Source organism: Echeneis naucrates, chromosome 23, assembly GCF_900963305.1.
Source record: "Echeneis naucrates chromosome 23, fEcheNa1.1, whole genome shotgun sequence".
NCBI lineage: Eukaryota > Metazoa > Chordata > Actinopteri > Carangiformes > Echeneidae > Echeneis > Echeneis naucrates.
The window spans coordinates 12,253,556-12,277,546 of record NC_042533.1 but is presented as its reverse complement, the minus strand read 5'-3'; the positions used below and the strand labels follow the sequence as shown (position 1 = coordinate 12,277,546).

The 23,991-nt window shown below is 40.4% G+C and overlaps 2 protein-coding genes across 6 annotated transcripts in view; one reads left to right on the top strand and one right to left on the bottom strand.

The window, feature by feature from the left end:
• cep83 (centrosomal protein 83) overlaps positions 1-7,771 on the top strand; it is an 11,797-nt gene extending 4,026 nt beyond the window's left edge. Inside the window, exons 9-18 of one of the 3 annotated variants that reach the window (XR_003840422.1) lie at positions 129-273; positions 378-527; positions 875-950; positions 1,040-1,197; positions 1,283-1,412; positions 1,643-1,746; positions 2,033-2,219; positions 2,651-2,860; positions 5,699-5,984; positions 7,053-7,771. Coding sequence is in view for 2 of the 3 variants with exons in the window: in XM_029494896.1 (XP_029350756.1) it covers positions 129-273; positions 378-527; positions 875-950; positions 1,040-1,197; positions 1,283-1,412; positions 1,643-1,746; positions 2,033-2,219; positions 2,651-2,788 (1,088 nt within the window). In the remaining variant the exon portion in view is untranslated. Of the gene's footprint in view, positions 1-128; positions 274-377; positions 528-874; positions 951-1,039; positions 1,198-1,282; positions 1,413-1,642; positions 1,747-2,032; positions 2,220-2,650; positions 3,773-5,698; positions 5,985-7,052 lie in introns of those variants that run through there. The other 2 variants (XM_029494896.1, XM_029494897.1) reach the window with 2 other exon arrangements.
• On the bottom strand, positions 50-23,991 carry plxnc1 (plexin C1). 3 transcript variants are annotated; one of them, XR_003840420.1, is made up of 32 exons: positions 22,937-23,991; positions 22,435-22,551; positions 20,425-20,559; positions 20,179-20,276; positions 19,983-20,091; positions 19,708-19,876; positions 19,385-19,487; positions 19,078-19,153; positions 18,538-18,579; positions 18,296-18,426; positions 16,902-17,081; positions 15,045-15,153; positions 14,501-14,680; positions 14,248-14,415; positions 13,729-13,828; positions 13,410-13,511; positions 12,320-12,423; positions 12,164-12,205; positions 11,959-12,083; positions 11,484-11,682; positions 10,120-10,266; positions 8,912-9,080; positions 8,274-8,374; positions 7,046-7,121; positions 6,047-6,081; positions 5,834-5,929; positions 5,339-5,502; positions 5,107-5,254; positions 4,596-4,736; positions 4,433-4,507; positions 285-3,678; positions 50-158 (listed from the first exon to the last, which is right to left on the bottom strand). XR_003840420.1 is itself a non-coding variant. In XM_029494895.1 (31 exons), the coding sequence occupies exons 1-31, from the start codon at positions 23,927-23,929 to the stop codon at positions 3,574-3,576; spliced, it is 4,539 nt and encodes a 1,512-aa protein (XP_029350755.1). In that variant the 5' UTR covers positions 23,930-23,991; the 3' UTR covers positions 179-3,573. The 3 variants fall into 3 exon arrangements, 1 of the variants encoding a protein (XP_029350755.1); XR_003840421.1 differs by having other exon boundaries at positions 19,708-19,871; positions 20,425-20,519; XM_029494895.1 differs by lacking the exon at positions 50-158 and having other exon boundaries at positions 179-3,678.

The window sequence follows — 23,991 nt, the reverse complement described above, 5'->3', positions numbered from 1 at the left end:
ACCAAAGTTTTTCAGTAATTCAGGATTTTGTGCCATACAAAGGATTTTAAAAATAAATCATCTTTGCATACTGATTGTATCAGAGAATACCTTGCTTGCAAACTCTCACAGTAACTTGTGCATCTCAGGCCTGCAAGCAGATGTAGAGATGTTGAAAGCTGCAGTGGACCGACACAAAGAGGTGGTGGTGGAGAAAGAGAGAGAGGTGGTTAGGAAAGTGCAGTCTGCCCGAGAAGAGGAGTTCTGCAAAACTGCAGCTTTGCATGAGGAAAAGTGAGAATCACCTTTATATCAATAACGATTGCTGATTGAAAAGCTTTGAATCCTTATAGTTTTTTATTTTTTCATGTGCATTGTCCTGTGCATGACTTTGGCAGGTTGGAGTTGGAGAACCGTCTTGCAGCTTTGGAACAGCAGAGGGCACTGCAGGATGCCACAGGACAGTCTCAGAGGGAAGAGTGGGAGGAACGTGTCCGCTGTGCCCATCAAAGTGAAGAGGCAGCCCGCAAAGAGGTGCAGAACCTGAGGTCAGTTAGGGACTCTATGCAGCTGCATGAGTCAGAGAATCTGCTGTGTGAGGGCGAGAAACCGTTAAAAGCAACAATGGCAGAGTACTACATACATGTACAAACTAGAGGCTGAGACGGTGCTCTGTGTCACATCAGGATAAAGCATTTCATCCTAGTTTCTGTTCCTGTACAAACATGCTGAGGAACAGAAACAGACGAAACAGGCCACAAAATAAGTGTCAGGGTTCAGCTTGTCCACAGCATGATGAGGATTTTTATTTCTTTTATGCCAGCATAGGAGCTTTTAAAAGGAGCTTTTCTGCATTTTGACATTATAGTAAATGTTTATTTCATGCTTTACTCAGAACCAAACTTCAGCAGCAAAACTCACAGCTTGAGGAACTGGAGAGACAAAAAGCAGAGATAGCTGAACTGCAGCAGGTAAATCAACACGATACACAAACAGAAATCAAATAGTGTTAATGTATCCCTTACATAACTGCATTAACGGTGATCATATGACCCAACAGAAGAACCACGAACTTGGCGTTCAGCTGGGGACACTGTCACATTCAGAAAGTGACTTGATGGAGACCAACCAGCGCCTCAGAGAAAACCTGGACAGAGTCAGGGAGGAGCTGAGGATGGCGCGAGGCCAGGCTGAGAAGAACCAACACGAGACAGAGAGGTGGAGCCGCTGCTCCGTCTAATGTTGCATAAACAAACTGATATCCACATGAGGCTCAACCGTCTCATCTGTCTTCTTTCACCAGGATGTTGGAAGACCGCCAGATGGAGTGGTTGGGGGAGAAACACAAGCTGCAAGACAGAGTCTCAGAGCTGCAGCAGAAATACTCTCAGGTCAAAGAAAGACTGCAGAGGGCGGCAGCTGCTCAGAAGAAGGTATAGCTTCTCCCTACAATGTTTCCCATGGATACATTTTCTTTAATTTATTCCATCTAGTATCAGCTGGTAGTTAAATGTCCAAACAGGTCTCACTTTTGGACCCTGCTGCTTGTAGACACGAGATTACAAATCAGTCATTGAGTCGCCTTCATGCACAGCCAATTTCTAACACTGTAACACTGACTAGTTTTTCTTAAAAGGGATTGTGTGTTTGTCTCTTTGTGTAGAGAAAAACCCAGACAGAGAACAAAGAGAAGAAGCTGCAGGATAAGATCCAGTTGCTGGAGGCAAAGCTAGAAGAATTGGAACTTGAAGCTGCTGCAGCCAAGAAGTAATTATCGATTCTCATTTTCTTAATGAAATTATCTTTTTGCTGTAATATCACGTTAAACAGACTAGTTTCTCATCCCGGTTGCTTTGTATGGTATTTCTTGTTCTGCTGCAATTTCCCATTTTAAGAAGTGAAACAAGTTGAAATATTTACAGCTACAGGAAATGTGACTTAAGTGCCTGTAGTGTGTTTTGCAGCAGCAGAATTCTATCCATCAGCTTTGACCACCAGAAACTGCAGGTTTGGCTAAATTAGTCAAAGTGAAATCTTTTTCCTCTGAAACCAGACGTTCTTCATTCTCAGAGGAACAAGCTCAACTCAGCAGACGTTTGAAAGAGCTGCAGCGGCGACACAATGAGTTTCGTCGCCTCCTCCTCGGAGGTCAGGGTCTGTTCAGTGGAGGCCCTGCATTTCTAACCTCCTCACCCACTCACTTCCTCCTCACGTCTGAAGGGCCACTATCAAACATCCCAGTAAGTACAACAGCAAAAAGATGTTTCTGCAGCATGAGAGATCCTCCAGAAAAGGGGCCCAGATTCTCATTTCTACACCTACAGCAGCAGGAAGTAGTGTGGAATCCAATGCAGCAAGAGCACGTTGAGTTTTGAGGAACTTAACCACTATACTTAGACCCTTAGGTCACAGAACCCACAGAAAATCCAACAAACTTGCACTTCTTTCTGTGGGTTGAAAAGAGGCAGTCCTTAAATGCCACATCAACTGGTAAATCATGATTCAAGTAGGAGATGCTGAGCTGCTTCAAAAAAACAACCACGCAGATGTACATTCACTCAAGTCTGAATAAACTTACAGGAAACAGGCGGTATATGTAAATGCCACGGCAACACAATGAGACAAAATACTGAAAATGAGAGTGGTTGTATTCATGTTTCATGTCCTGCAGGAGGAGCAGCAGCAGAAGGAGCTCTCTCTGCTACGGAGGAGGCTGGAGGATCTGGAAAGTGCCCAGCAGCAGCAGCTGGAAGAACTGGGATCTATGGTGCAGAGAGAGCAGGACCCCAAGTTCCAGCCTGACCTCTGACCCCTACACTACTTCTCATTGGAGTTGCAGTAGAGTTACAGACTGAGATGGAGCCACGTTTTAAAATCAAGGGTGCAACCAGTTTTTTGTTTTTTTTTTTAAACACAAGACAAACATTTATTGTGTTAAAAAAAAATGGAGTGGTGCATTTTGTCAGTACTGACATGTCTCGCTCTGTGATGGAGAGTGAAAAGCTGCAGCACCTTTTATAAAAAAAAAAACAAAAAAACATGATGTCCTCAGGGCTGGATTTTCTATGGAGTTGATACAGAGCTTTAAGACACCACAGACAGTTGATGTCCAACATGTTTTTACTTGAACTGTACTGAAAAAAATAATGATTTATCTGTGAATTTAGGGCATGTATGTGGATTTGACTTTGTAATTCTGTGAATCTGGGACCTTGAGTAACAAGTCTGCTACTTACTGAACACTGTGAGAGCTAAACATGCATCAGACATGAGAGCAGCCAGCAGATGTAGCCTACAGTTGAGAAAATTGGTGTCTTTGCCCTTTTCTATGCATGTTACTGATAGAATCTCTGCTATTTTAATGCCAAAACCAGTTTCAGTTCAGTTCAGACAAAAAGTCACACTCTTCCTCACTGACTGGTCTAATTGCGGACAGTTAGCTGCTCCTTTCTCCTTTCAAATAGTTTACTCAGTACCTCATCTCTGGGATGGGAAATGCCAAAGTCTCTGTTGTCTCCTGGCGGTTTCATCAGAGCTGTCCTGTCAGTGTCAGCGCTCCTCTGAGCTGATTCATGTGAGTGACAGACAGGCAGTTCAGTTCCAAGAGCAGCTCTTGAGTCCATCAAACAGTTTTTTAACGTGGTGGAGCTGCTCCACCAGCTCAGTGGGAGCTCCATTCTGGTTCAGCTTCTCTTTTATCTGTGGAAACATCAACCCAGTATCATTTTGCAAGTCCTGTGGGGGGGGGTGGCTTATCTTGATATGTGCTTATGGACACAAACCTTAACAAGTTGCGAAATGTTTATAAAAATAAAAAAATCGTTTGTTTAGGTCACTCTCTTGTTTTCATGAAATGTCTGATTTCTAATCTAGTCAGATTGATGGTTGTATTTGTATTTATATCAAGTTGTACTGTTTAGATGTGATGGGTTTTGAAGCGTGACAAGTACAGGAAGTGAGTTACTGCCTGGTAAAGGAAACTAAGACAAAAATCATAATGTTTTACACCTCATTTCCTACAGCCCACAACCACGCTTGTCACTGTTTGTGTCGCAGGTTTGTTTGGTTGTTTTGGGTCTAAAAACATTCTAGATAAAAAGAAACAACTATTATTAGAACCACTAATATAGACATATGGGGCATATTGTGATCTCATATTTCTTTGACGGCACTAATTTCTGTGCTGTGTTTGCACACGACTGATGATCCATCAGTTCGGCCCCATGTTTTCTAATTCTAGTCTGGGTTTGCTTTTTTTGGGATGACAAAATCTGAACCAGATTCATAAACCTTTTCTGTTTTTCAGATTCTGGTAGCTTTACTGAGAAAGTGACCATGTACCAGCTACCAACACCACTGACATTTACCCCAAAATACACAGCGATTGTGAATTATTATTGAGAAGTGTGGGGGAAAAAAAAAGTGAGTTGCTTATCACATGAAAAGCACTGACCTCAGTGAAGTACCGTTGAATGAATCTGTAGAGCTCCCTTAAGGCTGCAGCTTCGTTGAATTCATTTACATGTTTCTAAAATAAGAGCACAATCTTTTTCACTGCTGCTCTTCCCTGAACTAATTTCTTTAGAAATTGTGGAAGGACATGGGGTAGATGTTACCTTTGACTCCTCCTGCAGGAAGTCCTTGAATTCTGAGTCTGCGATTGGTGACTGCTCCCTGATCTGCTTGTAGTAAGCCTTCACTTCCTGTTTGAACTTGGGAATGTCTTTGGCATACAGGAGCTTGTTGGTTGGTGCATGCTGTAACACAAAAACATTGAAGAATTCAGTTTTTTGTGCACTTTGTGTCAAAATCAAAAATGAGGCACATGTTGTACTTTTGGGCAGCACAGCATCGTGGTTAGCGCTCTTGCCCCACAGTAAGAAGGTCACGGGTTTGGTTCCCGGCCTGGGGCCTTTCTGTGCGGAGTTTGCATGTTCTCCCCGTGTCTGCGTGGGTTTTCTCCTCCCACCGTACAAAGACATGCATGTCTAGGTTCACTGGTCTGAGTGTGAGGGTGAGTGGTTGTTTGTTTCTCTCTGTATCTGTGTGTTGGCCCTGTGATGGACTGCCAACCTGTCCAAGGTGTACCCCCCCCTCTCACAGAGTTAGCTGGGATTGGCACTTTACCTTCCCCATCTGGGTTTCACTGAGGGAGAAGGAGTCCATGAAGGCCTGAGCAATGACAGACAGGCAACCGTCCAAATGTGGGGTTTTCTCCATGTCGAACACAAACTGGGGGTTTTTCAGGATGTTGACCCAGAAGCGCAGAGGCAAACTGTGAAGTAAAGACTAATCACACAAATGCTCGAAAATACATGCATTGATCCTTTATTTGTCCTCTGGAAGGACCCAGCTATACCTGTTGGTCTTCCAAATGTGCAGCACTTCTGGGTCAGTAATCTTCATGTTGTCTGCTTGAGTGTCCAGGAAGTCAAAGAAATATTTGACAGCATATAGAGCTCTGCTGTGTGGCGTGCCCCAGATGGTCTTGAACAGGTTCTCCACAAACGAGTGCACTGCCACCTTAAAGACAGAATGAGGTGACGTCATTCTGCTGCTCAGAAGAAGCCTAAATCACTAACTGCAACAGCAGCTGACATTTCCTTTATGTTCATTTGAAGCAACTTAGTGTCTCCACTCTCAGTAGAAGTTGCTGTTAATTTTCTGTTTTCTTAATAAAGGGAGACTCAAAGTGACACATGCTATTTTTCTCTTCCAGATTCATCAAAGCTATGCTGAGGCTGCAAGAGGCAAGAATGACAGCTCCTCCCTGGTGGTTAAAAAAAATCCCCACTATTGTCAGTTCTGCTTGTGTGGGAATGAGTCTATTTAAGTAAAACAAGGTTCCTCTTGCCTTGGTGGAGAGCAGCTTGGTGAGGTGCACTTCCTTCAGTTTTAACTTCTTCCTCTCTGGGTTCTTTCTCTGGTCCTCAGCTACATCTGGATCAATCTGGCAGTAGAGGAAACAGTGGACACCGGTTCATTCCAGTGCAAACTCACCTTCAGTAAGTGAAGTTACACCGAACCTGATGAGTCTCTTAAACATGAAACACAAAATGTCTCTTACCAGGTGGAAATATTTTCCAGAGAAGTTTGCATCATCTGTGAATACAGAAGAGGTCATTAGTTAGCTCTGCTAATAATCATCTATACCACTTATCTATATTATCTATACAATTTATTGCCATGGCTGCTGCGGGACTGGAGCCAATTTCAGCTGACATTGATGAGGGTGGGAATCAACCTAAGACAGTTTGCCAGTGCAAACAGACAAACAACTATTCACACACACTCAGGCAAACTTCAGACTGTGGGAGGAAGCCACAGTACCCAGAGGGAAGCCACAAGTGACAATGTTTATCAGGGCAACACCGCGCCCCCCTCTCCCTTCAATCACTAACAATTATTTACAGTACAAGCAAAACGTGTGGACACACCTTCTCATTCAAATGAATACGAAAGTGTGTCCAAACCTTTTGTCTGTACTGTACATGACTCAAAAAATGATTTAGATGTCAGTGTGGGTGTTTTGATATGTGAATTACAGTGTCCAGTAATATAAGGCATGAGACCTTAGTTCCTTTTATTTTGTCTCTTGTTTCACTATCAATTAATCTACTCTTCATTAATCAAAATGAAGAGTAGATTAATTGATATTGAGGGCAGCACAGCGGCATAGTGGTTAGCACTGTTGCCTCACAGCGAGAAGAAGGGGCCTTTCTGTGCGGAGTGTGCATGTTCTCCCTGTGCCTCAAGGTACTCCAGTTTCCTCCCACCAACCAAAGACATCATGTTTGGGTTAATTAGTGACTCTAAATTGCCCGTAGGTCTGAGTCTGTGTGTTGGCCCAGTGATGGACTGGCCACCTGTCCAGGGTGACCCCGCCCTCGCCCAATGAGAGGTGGGATTGGCTCCACCAACCCCCGCAACCTGGAAATGGATAAGCAGTAGAAGATGGATGGATGTATTATGTCCGTTAACAATCTACCCATCAAACTCTAATGAAGGAAAAATTGCAGAGTTATTCTTGTGTTAAGTCCACAGTGTTTTTTCTCTCTGCTCTCACCCTTCAGACTTCCCTGTGGACTTAGAGGAGGACGGATTTTCTTCGAGAGCACTTTGATTGTGGCTCCATCAGGAACCTACCGGAGAGCGAACACCAACATCAAAGTTTATCATCATGGTTTTTTGTTCATTTTATGCCCTTTGCTCCAAAATGTTAATATGCAGTTGGATTAAACATAACAAAAACAGAAACTAACAACTGAATCTTTGAAAATTAAAGCATGACTGCTTCAGTTTCAAGTTATGATTTTCATTTCTATTATGTAGTCTTCCCTAAGTCAGATATATTTTCAGTTTAATAACGCTGAAAAACCATTTATAGTGTGTGTGTGGGCGTTTTAAAAAGAAACCAAAATCATTCACCGAAAAACACCCATACATCTGGGTTTGTACTGTTGGGGTTGTTTGTTTCTTGTTGCATTATGAGATGTTAATGTGTTAAGAGTTGTATCACTCCACAGCCCTGATGACACTCTGATAGAGTACAGTATACTGATCCCATTATAAAGCCATTAGAAACCACTCTCCTCCTGGTATGTCTTTTTTTTCTTGTATATAAAAGCTCTCTGTTCAGCTGTGATGACAAAGTGATACTGAGGCGCTGTCAACTAACTGGGTTAATTTTATTCTCTTGTTGGAGACAGGAAATGGTGAGGCTAAAATCAACAGCACGTTTTGAAGTGAAGGAAGTGAAAGACTGAACAACATGCCAACATTGAGTCCAATGAGGTCAGATTCTTTGCCTTTAGTTAATGATGTTTGTGTCTGTGTTAATTAAAAAAAAAACCTACTTCTCTCTCTGACCTGATTAGAAAAACTTTACTGAATGAATAAATCAAGTGACAAATAGTTTAATTTTCACATAGACTTCAATACAATCTGACCTCTTTTTTCAGTAGAGTTAACCATTGATGGTCATTAGATGGAAGCAGGTTTAAGGCGCTTCAGCATTTGCTTCACTTTTGATACTTAAATTCCATGACTACTTTTTCTACAGTATGGTTAGAAAGTGAACTGAAATAAAGGGTTCCAACAAGATAATTTGGTCTTGAGGTGAAACTCTATGGCTCTTTCCTGTGAGATTAAATGTGTCAGTGCTAAATCAAGTTGTCATGCGCAAACCACATCTGAACAAAACAGAACACTTAAGGTTACTGTATTTCTACCTACACAAAGGGCCCACACAATGGCAGACAAAAGCTTCTGTATGAAATACTCCCACCTCGCACCTTGTAGTGATTAAGTGTATTGAGCATCGTCACTTCACCAATAACCTCAGAGCTTCCATCGACTTCTTCAAGGGGGGAAAAACAGCCGTTCTTTTCATACTCTGGTGGGAAAAAGTGAAACGGTTAGAAAAAACTTGGAAGGTCATAGATGGCTTGATGGCCATTAAAATATCACTCATTTGTTATGTTTTAATGCAGACATAGAACATGGTATGAAGTTAAATGAGCAAATACATGCAGTAATATTCCTGTTTGTGACACTGGCCTGGACTACTACCAAATCTGATAATTCATGTCTACACTTTCATTGAACAACAGACATTTCCAGAAACAGCTGGGCTTTTTATGCTTCGGTAAAATGTTACTTTCAAGTGGTACACATTGCTTTGCTGCTATCAAATACTGCACACATTTGATGCACCACAATGATTGTTTGGTGGAACTTAGCTATAGAAAATTACAATGTTGATGCTCATACTAATTAAGGATAAATGTTTAATGATGTGTTCTCATATGTGTTGGACAGTGAAGTTCTGTGGCACAAGGAAATAAGAAATATGAGCCTTTAGTTATTTGTTGAGAATAAGACATATCTACAATCTCATACTTGGAGACAAAACCTGTGTTCTGTTACTGACCAACACAAACGTCTCTCAGGGGGATATTGTAGGGGAACCCAAACTTTGCTTTGAAGGTGGAAAGGATTTTCTCTTTGAGCTGCTCTACACTGTCACAGCTGAGGGCGCTGACCTCCAGAGGCTCACTGACCTCCCCATCACTGCCCACTGCAAACAGCACCTTCAGCTTCTGCAGGTAAACAAACATGGACAATGAATTGCATGTAATCATAGGATAATTCTCCTATTTTAAACGTTTTACTGTCACAGTTTCCAGTGTCATCACACATTTTACCACTACAGGGACAAAAGATGTCACACAATGAAATGCTGTTTGCATGCTTTGCAGCAGGGCCATGTGTATGAACCATGTACATTGTGCTGATTTAATGAGCACGGAAGTAACATCATAAGAAGGCATATGTTGAAGGTGATGTAGAACAACATGTGACTGAAGTGATGAAGACAGTCACCACCAGCTCTGCAGCTCTGTCAGTCTTAGTGCGCTTAGCTGTGTAGTTTAACCACAGTTGGCATAGACTTCAGTGTTTCACCCTGCCCACCAACAAACTGCAGACAAATAAGCCTTATGTGACACAGATGCCACAGGTTAATATCTGGTTGTTGTATTTATACACTGCGGTGACTTTTTACTCCATTTATGCAATTTTCTTTATTTGATAATGCAGTATTTAATAAAGTTAGAATTGAACTGACCAAAAAAAAAAAAAAACCCAAAAAAAAAAAAACGTGTATCTAGAATCATGAATAGTATCATGAATGAAATCTGTTTTCATTTACTTCAAAGAAGTTCAAAGAAGATCTCCAAAGAGGGTAAAAAAATGTGATTTGCTGATTTGTTGAAACAGATTTTCTGAGGGGTCCTATGTTCTTGATTTATATGCAACCCAAATGTTACTTAGAGTAGAGCCAATAGAGATCAGAATAAAACTGTGTGTGTGGAAAAATCCCACAGTTTGCTGACTAGACATTATTGCATGAATTGATGACACAACCAGACCAAAATCAGTACAAAAATGCCAGAAAGTTTTTATGATGACTTGCCGGTTAAAACAAAGCAGCTGTTTAAAATTAACATGTAAAAGCTCCACGCACATTTTAGTGGTTATTTTAGTAACTGAGTAAACCCCCACATAGGAAAAAGGCTCTTGGTTGGCTCCACTAATCTGCTCAGGGGTATGAATGGGTATGTGTGCATGTGTGTATACCAGGGAGCTGAAGTTTGGAGCCTGCCAAAGCAGCCAGTCCTCACTGAGTGTGTACAGGGCCTTCTCTGTCACACAGTCCACAGGTCCTTTGGCAATCTGCTGCGTGAGAGCACTAACCATCAGGAACAGGTTCTGGCCAACACTTTCCTGTACAGGATCAGAGACAGGAACTCACTAGATCACATCTCTAAACCACTATCACATGAACTCAGACTCACGTGGCGTAATGAAATAGAGCTGATTAAAACTGACTGTGAACTAATGACATGAATAACAGCCCTGACTTCAGGATAGCTGTACGGAAGTCATTTCCATTCCACAATACGTCTGTTGACAGTTGATGTAGTGATCAAATGACTAAAGTGATACCTTAGGTTCCTAGATTGACCTAAAATACTCTGCTGGGGCCTCATGGTGTAATAATTAATATTATTGAATCAGAACCTGTCCCCGTTTACTCCACCCATTGTATGCTGACAATGATTTAACTAATATATTAATTAATATGAGCCGAGTCCCAAGTCATGACAAGACTAAGAACACGACACTACTGCTTTAAGCATGCTGTTGACTCACAATAATTGTGACATGCAAGTATTATGTCTCCCAACATGAACACTTGAACATGTTGAACTCGCAATGGAGACAGTGCAGTGCTGATACTGTCACTTATAATTTCTGTAACTTCCTTATAATTTGGCCTTATAAACAAATGTTATGGTGATTTCCCTAAACTCTTTCAGTCTGAACAAGAATAACAGCAGCTTATAGTCTCTTGTGCATTTTAATTGAGTGGCCCATGTAGTGTTTAATAGGATGGAACAGTAATCCATTGGTGGATCTGTGAGGTCTCGTTTTATTGTGGTCTTCTATCATGACTGGATAGCCATCAAACCGACGTCTGTGCTGTGCTCATGGATCAGTATCTCAGTGACATCATTCTTGGAAAAATGCTCTTATCTGAGACAAACTGCAGTCTCATCAACTTTATTACTCAGTGATCTGACATGTGACAGAGTAAAAATTGGGAACCACATCAGAGGAAAAACAAACCACCAACACTTACATTAATTTTGTTGAATAATGTTTTTTCCCAAATGTAATACATCCTGCACACGTCATGTAAGGAATGACCCAAATACAACAAACCAGCACTTGAAAAAGGACAAAAATAAATCGCAACTCAAATTGCAATATCTGTAAGAAAAATCACAAGGTGATATTTTTTCCCCAAATTGACCAGCTGTCTCTTGGCCACCAGTCAAGTGACCAACAGACACCCATACAGCCATTGTATTAGGCCGATTCAAAGGAGTTACTCTGTGATAACAACACAGATTATAAGAAACACAAGAGCAACTTACCCGGAGGAAGCCGTAAAGGCATATGGACATCCAGTTGGTTAACAGTTTCTCTACTGTGGACTCAGTGCGCCGTAGCAAGAGCTTGGGCTGTGTGTTGCTGTGTTGGTGCATCAGAGCCTTCAGCAGGACCTCCATCACCTCTGTCAGGTACAACAGGTTGCCGTGAAGTGCTACTGTTAGCAGAGATGCCAACATACACCTGAAACAGAACAGAATTAAATAAGGACAATGTCTATGTTAACTGCATAGTCGTGCCTGCAGAGAGAATACTTGACACCATGTTTGCAGGGAAAAAACTACATCTTCATAAAGTAGATAAGGTCTAGTTGTAGCAATTCAGCCAAAAGACACAAGGATACAAAGGGTGAATTGCTGCACTGAATTGCTACAAAACAGAAATATTTTGTATAACGATGTGTAGAAATAGTCACATAAACAGGCTTTCATTAAGTAAATTATGAAAAAAAAAACTGGCTTGTCTTTGATGGTGAAGCTCTTCTGCTCCTCCAGAGTGTGAACCATAGAGGTGAGGAAGAACTGATCCTGAATCAGCCCAGACAAGCCCTGGCAGCTTTCATCAAGCTGAACCGTCACTGCATCCTGTCACCAGGTGAGATACAAGAATGTAAACATCACTGAAAACAAAACGGCATATCTACACAGCTGATGTCAAACCTTACCTGACCAATGTCTCTGATGCACAATGCCATCAAAGCCTCATTCTGAGAAACAGAAACAAAATGGTTACTCTGACTTTGTAAGATAAAGCAGCACCATATTAAGAGTTAGTCTGATGTGATTTTTTTTTTTTTAAATTCTTTAAACCTCCACTGTACCTCTGGAAAAAAGATTCTGGTGGCAAAGTGCTTGTAGTCCAGGAAAGGAATTGCTCCAACATTTTCCATCAGATCAGCTTTCTCCGTCTGCAGATCCACAAAACCTGCAGCATACATTTAAGTGAGACTGCTTTTGTGGATAATCGACATGGAAGAGGGGTGAAAGCCATTAAAAGACCTATATTTTCTCCAGGGAAACAGAACAATGGACAAAGCAGATGATAAATATTTCCCTGCTGTGTCAATAAAATTTAAATGAAAAACAATACAAAGTAAAGTGGAGAGAAACTAACAGAGATATGTGACAAGCTTGACACCCGAAAAACAAAGTGGTTCAAGTGGTTAAACATTGAGGAGGGTGTTATAGAGCCAAGTTCCTTATCAAAAATAATCTGATTCATCTAGAAAAGAAGCATGCTGCAGAGACTGTGAAACAGAGCTATAAGGCATTCTAATTTAGCAGACAGTCTTCAAGGTCGGAAACATCTGTAAACACAGAGCGAAAATGAAAAATGCAAAGACTGGCATAAAATGCTACTTGTATCAATGTGTGAAATTAAGATTGAAATAACAAAATGCTGCAGCTATGTGGTGGACTAATATAGTTACATGTTCCAACTCAACCCTCATGACTATTTAAGAATGAATGTATAATTTTTTGTAACCTAGACATATATTTATAACCTAGATAACGTAGATTTTATAAATCTAGGCTATAACATAGCCAAGATTCATAACTGTTGTAAATGCACCAGAGTTTGTTCAGAGGCTTTTTTTTCCCCATCTGTAATTCTTGAGCAGATGTTTCAAAATCTTTGCTGAGTTATAAGTGTCACTGTTGTTTGTGTTGTAAACTATATGCTGGAAAAAATGTGAGCATCTGGAAAATGCTGAAGATGTCGATGTACAACAGGGGTATGATGCTAAAGAACAGTAGTTTCTATTTAGCATTTGATACCAAAATTTGTCCTGTTAAACTGGCCAGTATTTGAGTTCATTGTAAATGTCTACAGGGGAGAAGTGCTCAATACTTTGATGTTACAGCACATATACATTGTGAGAATTTAAAAAAAAAAAAAAAAAAAAAAACCTTGTCTGATGTCATTCCTGATGTCCAGCTCCAGGTCTTCCACAAACCTGTTCATCTCCGCAGTAAGCTTCTTCTGTTTGCTACGGTAGAGAATTATGACAGCTGAAAGACAAAAAGAAACATAAAGACTTTTGCACATGAAAAATAGCCAGTCTTTATCTTTTACAGAGGCCCACAAGGCAGCAACAGCTGTAGCTCACTCCTGGGTTCTTAATGTGCTACACCTATCAGGTGCTAGTTAAGGTTTTTTCTATACATCTCCAAGTTTGGTAGTTATAAAAAATGGTTCAAATCACTCAACCAGAATTTGTATACTCACTGATAATGATGAAGGGTATCAAGAGAAGTATAAGCAGCATCCAAATGTATAGCGGTGGTGAACCGAGGTTCAGTGGTATCGTCTTGTCTCCATACCTTATCTACAGAAAAGGAATTAAGATACTATAAGATAATGCTCAGTTGTCAGTTTGCAGAAAAATTTCTTTGGACACAAACTCAGCAATTACATGCAATATTAAAAACACATTCAAAATAAAACCTATTCATTAAAGCATTAATAACCACATATGTAGTTGTGGCCTGTACAGTATAGGTCATATTCTCAAACAAATGAGAGAGTTGGAGGAACACAGTAAGTCCAAAGTAGGGCTAAGTGGCCGGTCTGTGTATGTGAGAGAAGAGAGAGAATGTATTTATTCCTCTTGCAGCGTGGCGCCCTAATTATCACATTTATTTTAAAAGAATTTCACAGCAAACACATCTACTACTATTATACATAACACAAAACTATTGTGCTTGGTCACCAATCCTGGTTTGCTTTATTGACTGAAAGTTTTACCATTATCTGCTGAAATTTAGTGATGGTTGTGCTCTTAATGTCACAGGTGAAATAATCTGTCTTGTTTTTTGTTTCTTTGAGCAGCCATGTGCAGCTATGTTCTTTTCCTTTATGAATGCCAAACACTGATAGTTCTGCTGTTGTCAACTCCAGCTTGTCTGCCTTTTTCTGAAATGAGAAACAGAAACAAGTGCTGATCATTAATGTGTTCATATCATATCGTTTGTGCATGCATGACAAAAATATTAATTACCTCTATGACAATGCGCACGTGGTCTCCTTTATGTGTGGATGTGAAGTGGGTAAACTCAGGGTCTGGATAGTAGATGATGTTGGCTGAGCAAGGCAAGGTTTCATTGGCTACTTTCAGAAACACAGTGCTGTTAAAAGTCCCCCGAGTGCTTGCAGCTCCAGATGTGTAATAGGTGAGATCCTGCAGAAAATGACCTGGATCATTTAATCTTATACAGAATGTGATGTAATCTATGTATGGCATTGTGTGAAATGATGGTATAATGTGACAGGACTCTATGTGATATGTTGAAATTCCATGAAATAACTGGTATGAAATTGACTATTATAAAAAAGCTCCAATGAAAGTGGACTCTTAGCATGTGACAACTATAATACAAAACCTTGGTGCAATATGACATGTTATTATAAGATAGCTGGGGATGATGTGACAGGACTTGTATGTATGTGTGCTTATATAAATATGCACATGCATACAATTGTGCATGATATTATTAAAAATGACATGGTATGTGACGGTGCATAGTGGTTGTTTCCAAACAGACCTCATAGCTGCTGTTTTCAGGATGTATGGTCTCCTGGAGGGCATGGCTGTGTGTGATCCCTTCCACCAAGTCCAGATTAGTGCCAATCGTTGTGACTTTCCTCTTCCCACTACAGGACACGAAGCAGCACACAATGACATGGAGAGGACATTAACATGCATGCTATGTTCTTACATTTTGTTATGACTCCTTCAATTAGCATCAGAAAAAAAAAATCCCGTCTCTTTCTTTTCTTAAACAGATAAAAAAAAAAAAACTAAACAAAAAACTACAGATAACTGTATTTTAATGGTATTGTGTTATGGGTGCATGATGTGTTATAATTTAAGTATTTTTGGATGTCTGTGCTAATTTACGAAGTGCAAACACAAAATGAGAAGTATCAGTTTCAGTTACTTAAACTAAAAGGGAAGTGGCATACGACACTGCCTTTCCCCATCAGATGACCCTCATAACTTTAACAGTTACTGACATTGTTTCCAAGAATATGTGTCAGAAAAGAGTACTCCACTAGTGAGAAGGCACTGTTGGTAAACTCAAAAATAGCTCATTTAAAATTTCAGTGACTGTTTATAAAAAGTACAAGGTTTAAGGTAAGGTCAGATCAGATTTGATTAGATCTTTATTATCATTGCACAACAAAATGGAGAAACTAAGCTGTGCAACTGCATTACAAAACATAAGATAAAAAAAAAATAAAACACCTCTCACATACAACATGTCCTTTAAATTGCACAGTCCCTCCAAAAGCACACTGCTTGTCATACTCAAACTTGGAAGAGAGCCTGTGATGTCCCAGTAGAGAAGTTAGACCACCATGTAGACATTTTTGACCTCATGTTCCTCTACATTAAAATTAATTTCAGTAACTTATCCCAGTGTTGGTTCATTTTGCAAATAATACCTCTCTCATTCATTTTCTACTTTCTGTCCGTTTCAAGTGCAAGTGTGGGGTACAACTTGGGCATGTTGCCAGTCTACTGCAGGGCTATGAACAACAATGGCACTCACACTCATAACTACAAATTTGAATCACCAATGAACATGCATGTTCATTGGTGATTGCATGGACAACCACGCAAGCACGAGGAGAACATGCAAACTCCACAGAGAAACCCCTCAGGCCCAGGAATTGAACCAACAGTCCTAACCCCTAAGCCGTCGTGCTGCCCCCTCATGAACCCTGCAACATTCAATTAGCTTTTTTCATACTTGTCTTGTTCCTCCCCTACTGGGTTAGAAGCAGCGTTAATTTTCACAGGCAATTTCATTTATTTTTGTTTTAGTTGATGAAATACCATTATCTATTAGATATGACAGCTTGAAGAGTGAGAGGAAAGCAGGGGAGGGGGGCAGGGAGAGAAAGAGTGGGGAATGACACGTGGCACCGATTGGAACCAAACTAGCATCATAGATCAGTACCTTGTAGTTTCCTGTTTATCGGGTGCACAAGTCATATCCACAAGTCATATCCACAAGTCCCATTATGTTATGGCATGAAACAAGCCTTCATTCAGGCAAATTTAAAGTCAATGAGTATATTTATACTAAAAAGCAGGCATCTGCTTCTTTCTTTCAACCAAGTTTCGGTATCAAAAGCTGCAAACATTTTGGCAGGAAATTATTGCCATTGACTTCCCCATTTGCAAAGTGTTTGAAGCCACTCCCTGCCCACCTCAGAAAAATATTTAATTTATAGTACAGGCCAAAAGTTTGGACACACTTTCCTATTCATTTGAATGAGAAGGTGTCTCCAAACTTTTGGCCTGTTCTGTATATGGATTAAATAAGTCTACATATGATTTCCATAAAATTCCAAAATATATTTTATTATTATCTGATTATATCGAAACATACCTGGCCCAGGTGCTGTTTGGCACAATTTTGATGCAGGAAGGTGATGACTTGTAGGTGATTTTCATGTTGCCATGGCAACTATCATCTGGGAGGAGAGCACATACTTTGACCACAGCTTTAATGTTTGTTTTGAGGATGTGAAATGTCAGATTCACATCTGTTTTGTTCCACACAAGAGACCTGAGCACACAGGAAGAGAAAGAGGGGCCAGGTCATCTCACAATGCTCTTTTCACAAGTGTAACTTGTTAAAAACATTTTAAATACAAATTAGCAGTCCTCTCTCATAAACAAGACACAAGCACTTGAACCCTTTCTCTTGGGGCAGTAGCTCACAGCCCACCCAGAGGGAACAGTTCTACGTGTGGAAACCATGGCCTCAGACTTGGAGGTTCATACCCTCATCCCAGTTGCTTCACGTTGAGCTACAAATTGCTCAAATGAGCATTAGAACTCACACATAGAATCAAATCATCTGTGAAGAGCAGTGATGAAATCTTGAGGTTCCTAAAGTGAACACATTCCTGAACTCAGCTGCACCTTTAAACCCTTTTCATAAATAATAAGAACAGGGTCAAAGTCAAGGGAATAGGCTATACGAGGCCATTTGCCTGCAATGGTTATGCTATGAATGACTGATCAAACTCACACGATCACCCCCAGCACTTTCACAAAGGTAAAGAGCTAGTCCATTATTGCATGGCCTGAGCGGAATCTACATGAATCCTCCCCTATCTAGAATTTAATAATTGGTTGAAGTTCCAGCACCAGAAAAGATTCTGCCAGGTAGGCTAAGCAGTGAGCCACAGATAATTTGGTGCACATTCTCCAGTCCCCATGTTAAAAATGGAGACTACCCAGGTCTGCTGCTCCACTCGTACTGTCACTGGTTTTTATGGGATGTGGTGCGTCAGTCATGCCACACCAACACTATCTGAAGCGTTCAGCATGTCAGGGTGTACATCATCCTCATCTGACACCTTGCTGGTGAGAAGCAGGGCTCTGAATGAGACCAACCCACATCCAACTCCAACACAGAGGACACAGTCAGGTTCAGGAGTTCCTAATAAATATGGTTTCCACTGACAAATTAGATGGGGTCAGCAGTTGAGCCCTACTGCTTCCTCAGTGAAACTTCTCAACTCAGTACAAAAAATTTGCACAAAATCTCACTGACGTTTGTCACAGTGTCTGTGGCAAAATCATATTTTACATTAGAAATCCAGTTTCTAGTTTCAGGAAATGTAAACACGCACTGTCTGGGTCACTGATCAGTAATGTCAGTGCCATCAAACACTAGAATATATCAACTCATAATGAGTGACAATTCTTTATAATACTAGATATGTTTTAAATATGGTAAGCACACTTTTGGTACAATGTAAACTGACTCACTCTAGTGGAGTGCAGTCCTCGGTCTGTATCCTCACTCTGGTCACATTACTGAGGTTATGACCTGATAACACTGCATGGTTTCTACCGTAGAAAGACACAACATTGGGAGTGATGGAAGAAATCTCAGGCTTCTGACAATAAAACACACACAAAATTAATAATTTTAATGTGTCGTCTTCTACTTAACGTGAAGAAGGTGAACTTAGGAGAAAGAATTTATGTGGGAGTTGAGATTCACTCACAGAGTAGTTTGTCCTTGGCTCCACGTTTTGGCAAACAGTGTCCTGCAGGACAAAGTAGGGCAAAGAAACATCAGGCATGAAATTCATTGTAAAGGTACTTTTGGAGTTATGATCTGTTTAACATAAAACTAGCAAAGCTAAAAACCTGGAGAGCCGTAGAAACAGAAAACTGAGGTATATGTCAACGTACAATGACTATCTTATTAAATGCTGTATTTATATGCAGAAATTTAGCATTTTTGTTAAACTAGCATTTCACTTGTGTTAAGCAGTAATCAGCAAAGTTTCTGAGGAACCTTGACTGTCTTCACAGTAAATGTGGTATCACCGTAAAGAGCCTAAACAGATAAGATGAGCAGACAGCTGGGTGCTGGGCCAGTTGGAATTGGCAACCAAAATAATCCATTAAAAAAAAAATTTATTTATTTTATTTATTTTTTTAAATCGAAGGCATTTGTTTTTTCTGCCAGCTGTTTTGTCTCCTTTCCAATTTTTCCATGAATACATGTTAGACAGACACATGAAAATTTGCATAATTACATTTCTGACTCCTCGGTTTGCCCAGGAACAGTGGTTTTTGCTCCAACCACATCCAGCCCTCATACACTGCCGACACCTGATGAGAAAACAAATCAAGACCAGCATCTTCAGAAAAATGTTAATAATGTGGATGATAATGATTTGGTAGATCATACCATTACAACATATGTAATGCATAGGAAAAGTTATTTTAGTTTTTTGTTGGAAAATTAAACCTGATCGGACATTGTTTCAGGTTTTTCAGCTCTACTTTATTGTGATATTAAACATTACTCTTTTTGTGTTTTGATGTTAGTTATGGACTTACAAGGCAGAAGTTGGCGGCCCCCTGATGTTAGAGCAGTTAGTTAACATCAGTCTTTCATTTAACTCCATTGTCCCTAATCTTATCCTTACAGTGACTGTTAGGCCTGTGGAACATTACAAAAAAGTTAGTGTTGTAGTTTTCAGTGATGCACATGTTAACATGCAATATACCTATTAGGCATCACACATTTGAAAGCTGAAGAACAGAAGTTCACAGATGTTCTGTAAAAGTGTCATCTGCAGCATGCACCGGTGATGAGGAAACAACAGCAAATACCAGGCTGATGATGAAGGTCTGTGTGTTTGATATTGACTGTAACTGACCTTCAGAGAGAAAACTGCTATCAGAGAGGATGCAAGTGCATTGTGGGAATTTTGGAGGTCCTGCATTCGTCAAATTACATAGCTGTCTGGATGACACAGAGAAATGACAGGCGAAGTTGGAAAATGCCTTCTGGCCAACTGTCAGGTGTGTCTGGATGTTCAGTCTGATCTGAGAAAAGTCACATTGTCAGTCTTTAAAGGACAAATAAGTGACATAAAATTGATCAGAGTTAAAAAAAAATATATATATATATATATATTCTCTCTCTCTCTACCTTGCCAGTTGAGTCCTTTTCAAAAAGGTGAGAAACCATTTTCTGTTGGTAGTCATCAGGAATGGACAACCAATCTGAATCTTTGCAGGCATTGTCAAATGTGCAACGTCTTCAAATGTGGAAGGGAAAAGTGTGTTATAACCAAGTGGACAAATGTTTAAAGATATTTATGGACAGATGCAGTTATTTCCTTGACCTTTCAGAGCCACACCAGACACAGTATGGATCCTGTGCAGACCAACACGCCTGCAGATCTGTGTAGGTTGTGCATTTTGACACAGGTACACGCTCAATCTAGAACAAAACATTGACACTGATCTAGACACTGTATATAAATGTGACATGAGGGTAAAAATAAGATTGTTTGTCAAATTCAAGGAGTATTTAAATTCCAGCAGTCCTCATCAACACCAAACACGTAATAGCTGTACATCGCACCTACCTTTGTCTGAAATGGGACATACACATGTTTATGATCCACTTGATCCAGATGTAGTTTGGGAAACACTCTGCGGTCGTCACTGGCTTTGTAGAGCACTGTGGGACAGCTGGTGTGAAAGTTCTTATCCACATTAAGCTGACAAAAACAAAGAATATTTTTGAGAGGCTGAGCATCTCCTCCTTAATGTTTAAAGGCTTAATTTAATAAAAATCGTCAAGTTAAAAAAAAAAAAGTATCCATACATAGCCAAAATGTGAATGCTAATAAATTTGGTTATGTCTTTTAAGCCTTATCATAGAGGCCGTTGTTGTAGAGGACACATTGCTGTAGAGTTCTGAACACAGCAAAAGTAGACATATCATACATTAACTCACTCTATGATACTGCTGAGTAACACTTAAAAACAAGTGAAGGAGACACTAATGCTGAAATGAACACACTATAGAATAAGGTTTAATCTGTGTGACTGACAAAGGCAAGTTTGTCAAAAACATCTGTATGCCTTTTTTTATTTTGAGCATGTCAGTTATGCATTGAATTGAAGGTTTGTTTGGAACCATTTTACAACTACGGATTAATACACATTAGATGTGTTAGCAAGCATTAATGGCAGCAGGATGGGCCAGGAGGGGTGGACCTAAATATCAACTGCATGTTTACCACACACCTCCACACCACATAATGTGAAACAGACTTTGGTTAGGGGGATTATTTCTGACTTGGTTTTATCCTACTATTGTCCCTGTCTTACCTCCTGCCCTTTCAAAGCAAGCTCTACTTTCACAAAAGCTATCAAACATCATTATTGCTGCTTCTCACAAATGATTAACTGAAGTCCAGGCCAGTTTGTCCAAAAACATCGGCACGAGGTCCAAACAACCTATATCCAGCACTGATGGTGACCCTGTCCTTTGACACCATTAGAAACTCAAACCATAGTAGAAATATGTTAACATCCTGCTGGTGCTTCTGTTGAAATGTCCACATCATGTGACTTCCACTCTGTTGCATCACTTTACCATCTACTCATACCCAGGATATAATGCAACTGTTTTCTCAGCAGCCCCGCTCTCTCTTTAACTGTGTGCTTTACAAATTTCCCTTATACTAAACTTGCCAGACTTGCGCACCAGTACAGCAGCCCGGTACCCAATTTCTTCATTCAGCTCTCATTTATAGATGCCTCCTATTAGCCAACTTACATTGCCATGCTGCCTTAGCAAAAACAACGGCAATTAGAAAGATGCAACTGTTTCAAATTGAGTTGTTTTTGATCATCTCTGTTTCCCATTGAATGAGTACAGTTGGGTATAATTATAATAACATAGAAAATATGAAAATATTTACTATAAAAAACAATATGAGATTTCAGAATTTGAAATTGGCAGTGCATCAGTTGTCTTATGTGTTACATTTACAAATCAGAACAAAATCAATTCTCTTCTGTTAGGCCTCAGCTGCATAGCTCTAAGAAACACACTTAATGAGTTTATGAATAATTGGGAAGGTAAACTCAGCATAACAGGGCAGAGGGTCATTGAACCGCTCCCAAACTTCTGTTTAATTCTTTAATCAAGTGAATGAGCATATATAAAGAATACTGGTTGAATATTATTGATGTTTTTGTTTTTTTAGAAAGATTTAAATGTGACAGATAGTGAAATATAGAAGACATAGAGGAAATGTCCATCTGCCAGAATCCTCTGCGCTAACTCAGATCAAATAAAACTGTACTTCAATAGCCTTATGGCTCTGATGTAAAGTTAGGGAGGAGGAATTGGAATAGAAGCACCTACATTAAATTTATATTTTTGTTCAGTAATTCAACTTTACAACAATTGTCACTGTCAATTAACTGGTGAAAACTACTACAACACATCTTTATGGGTTTAAGTTCATACATAGATGCTGCATAAATCCTTAGTGAATGCTATCAGTGTTGTATGATGAAATGATTCTAGGTCAATTTTTCTTTTTCCAATAGCATACATAACAACTACTTATTCACACCTTAATAAGCTGACCATCTTCTGTGCCGATGAAGAAAACCGTCCAACCCTTCTTCTTCACTGCTAGAACACTGGTCATTTTGTTCCACCTTAAGATCACTGCCTTCTGTGTCTGTGCCTGAGAAACATAGACATTGATCACCTGGATCCTACAGGTATCCAAAGCTTTAAGAGTCAACCTATTGAGAACACAAGGTCCCTTCAACAGGGATTCTAATTTACTTTGGCTTTGAATATGACACAAGATTCATGAGTCTGAAAATAAGAATTCATTACACATATAGTGAATTGACACACTGATCATAAATAATAGATGATTATACAGTTACATTCTTGACAAGAATATTACATAATTTTCCAGTTAAGCCTATAACTCACTATCCTCCTGCAGAAACAGCAGCATGTCATACCGTATAGGCATAGGCTACTAAAAGAATAAATTAATGCAACTGTATTGTTACAGTGGTCACCAACCATGGAAACTGGGAGGACTGACACGTTACCTTTTGAACATTAGGTTTTTTCTCATCACTGTAGAAGTCCTCGTCTGCATTGGGCACCGTCGTGAGATCAGGGCTGATGTCAAACACCAGCAGCTCGGTGTCGGTCTGTCCTCCATCTACACTGAACACTCCGCTCCAAAGCACAGGCGGCCCACCCGGGACCACCGAGGAGGCCAGGAGTCTGCTCCCGTGACCGGCATCCGAGTGTTTGAGAGTAACAACCCGCAGCGACTTGAGAGTCTTGGCCTTGCTGTCTTTTTTCTCAAACCAAATTAGACGGACTCTGCTGGCCTCATCGGTGCCTGAGCGCACGGTGGAGAGTAGGTAGATGGTTGAATTGATCTGAAATCCGTCTACAAAGTCCACTAGGGCTTTGCTTTTGAAGGTCGGTGTCTCATTCAAATCAGTAAGAGAAAATATTCCTCCGTACTGTTTTTCGTCCGTATTCTGGAGTTCGACTATATCGAGTGCTGTATTGGAATCGGATGTCTTATTCTGCTGTTTGGCGCTCAGAATATAAAAGGGATTCTGGGATATCTGCAAGGTCACCAGGAATGAGACGGAAGCGCTTCTTGTGCGCTGGTTTAGTCCCACGTTGATGCCCTCCTTGTGCACAAACTTAGAGATGTTCATCAAGTCCAGCACCTCGCAGTATCCATCAGCCTCCTCGATCACCCCACAGCTGATCAGAGTCTTGTTTTCTACAAAGGGCAGCAACACGTTGACACTGAAAGTTGTGTTCCATCGAGCCGTCTCAGAAACCCGGTAAAACGCGGAGCTGTCGCTCTTCGTTCCTCTCTGGGACAGACTCTGGACCAGAGTCAGGCCGTGGCTCAGATGGTACAGCTTTTGATCTGTAGCAATGTAAACCGAATTGGTGGCCACAGCAAAGTGACGGATAGCTCCATTAAAAGCAAAACCTCCTCCCCCCTCCCCCCGACACCGACCCGGTTCTCCCAACAAAATAAACAGCAAACCCGGCAGCAGGATCATGGTCCGGCAGCGGTGGCAGCTTAAAGTGAGACAACCCCGAGACACTGCCGGCCTGCACGGCA